The following is a 1,315-nucleotide window of genomic DNA, read 5'->3' on the forward strand; positions in this document are numbered from 1 at the left end:
TTTGTGAAAGCCAAGCGCTTTGGCTTTCCATTTTATTATTCTTTCATTATGATTTTGTCATGTGAATTTCCTTTGTTGTTTATGATTCTGATATAAGACTTAAGTTGAAGTATGCTTCTCTTTGTATTATCCAAGTGCCTTTCTTTATTGGCTATGTAAAGCAGCTAGTTGGTACAGGGTTCAGGTTCTCTCAGATTTATTTTGGAGGGAACTGATGACTTCAGATCAGCTATTCAGGGGTACCCACAGAAGCCCAATTCAGGTTCCAGTCAGGTAGACTCAGGATTCCTTCACCACATGAAGACAGGATCCAGGCTCTCTCACGGAGTCCCGCATGTTGTCAACCCTATGCTAGAGTGAGGTCAGAGGGGGGCCAAAATTAGCACTAAGGCGGTCTGCTGAAATCCCAGTCACTACACCAATGGTGGTTCAAAGCCACCCTCTCAAGCTGTCTGCTAGGATCTCAGCCTTATCCTACCAAAGCCAGACCTGCCTGGAGCCTTCAGAGGGGCCTCACAAAATCCCAGGTAAGGGGATGGTAAGGCGCAATTAGGGGAAGCTCACCGCCAGGTGGAGGCAGGATCTGGTGGCTGTGAGGCAGTCCCCTGGGTTCTCAGGCCCTCTGATAGTTGGAGGCCAGAGGGAGGCCATAACCCAGCACCCTCTGGTAGTCTGCTGAGCTCTAGGCTGCTACCCCAATTGAGGTCCAAACCCACCCTTTCCACCATTAATTTTTGACAAGGAAGAACTATATGTATTTAGGAGGTACAGTGTGATATTTTGTTCTTTACATACATTTTTGAAATTGGCTACTAAATTAACATAATTACCACTTCATGAATTTTCCTATTAAAATATATGTACTCAAAATAATGTCACAATGTATTTTTGAGACTGAAAACTGGCTTATAAATGCAACTTTTATAAAGTGACTCCTCTTTCAATATTGGCAGTGAAATTTCAAGAATTTTCGAGCTTTCGTTTCAATCAAAGTCCTCCCAAGTCATCAGAAGAGACACATTTAACATCTCAGGTAAGTGTATAATAAACTAGAATTCAAGAAAAAAGTTACTATTGTATTTTTTTGAAATTCATTTGCACAATCTAAATGTCCCTCCATCTATTAGTGGATCCTGTACATTTGTTACGTTTACACTGGAGTTCTACTTTGTGGTAAAGGAAAAGGAAATCAAGTAATTTGTAGGTCAATGGATGGAAGTAGACATGGCTATACTAAGTGAGGTTCAGGTGTTCTCCCAATTTTGGCTCCTACCACCAAATATTGAATAGATACTCAAAGGAAGTGAATTTTGTA

General features: G+C 41.2%; 1 protein-coding gene across 1 annotated transcript in view; it reads right to left on the reverse strand.

Annotated features, from left to right (window-relative positions):
• Nucleotides 1–336, reverse strand: part of LOC103751323 (40S ribosomal protein S30-like) — a 7,123-nt gene extending 6,787 nt beyond the window's left edge. The window contains 1 exon segment of the mRNA XM_008854711.1: nt 325–336. Within this exon segment, the coding sequence (XP_008852933.1) occupies nt 325–336 (12 nt within the window).
• Nucleotides 337–1,315: the final 979 nt, after the last annotated feature.

Source organism: Nannospalax galili, unplaced genomic scaffold, assembly GCF_000622305.1.
Source record: "Nannospalax galili isolate Female #2095 unplaced genomic scaffold, S.galili_v1.0 scaffold827, whole genome shotgun sequence".
NCBI lineage: Eukaryota > Metazoa > Chordata > Mammalia > Rodentia > Spalacidae > Nannospalax > Nannospalax galili.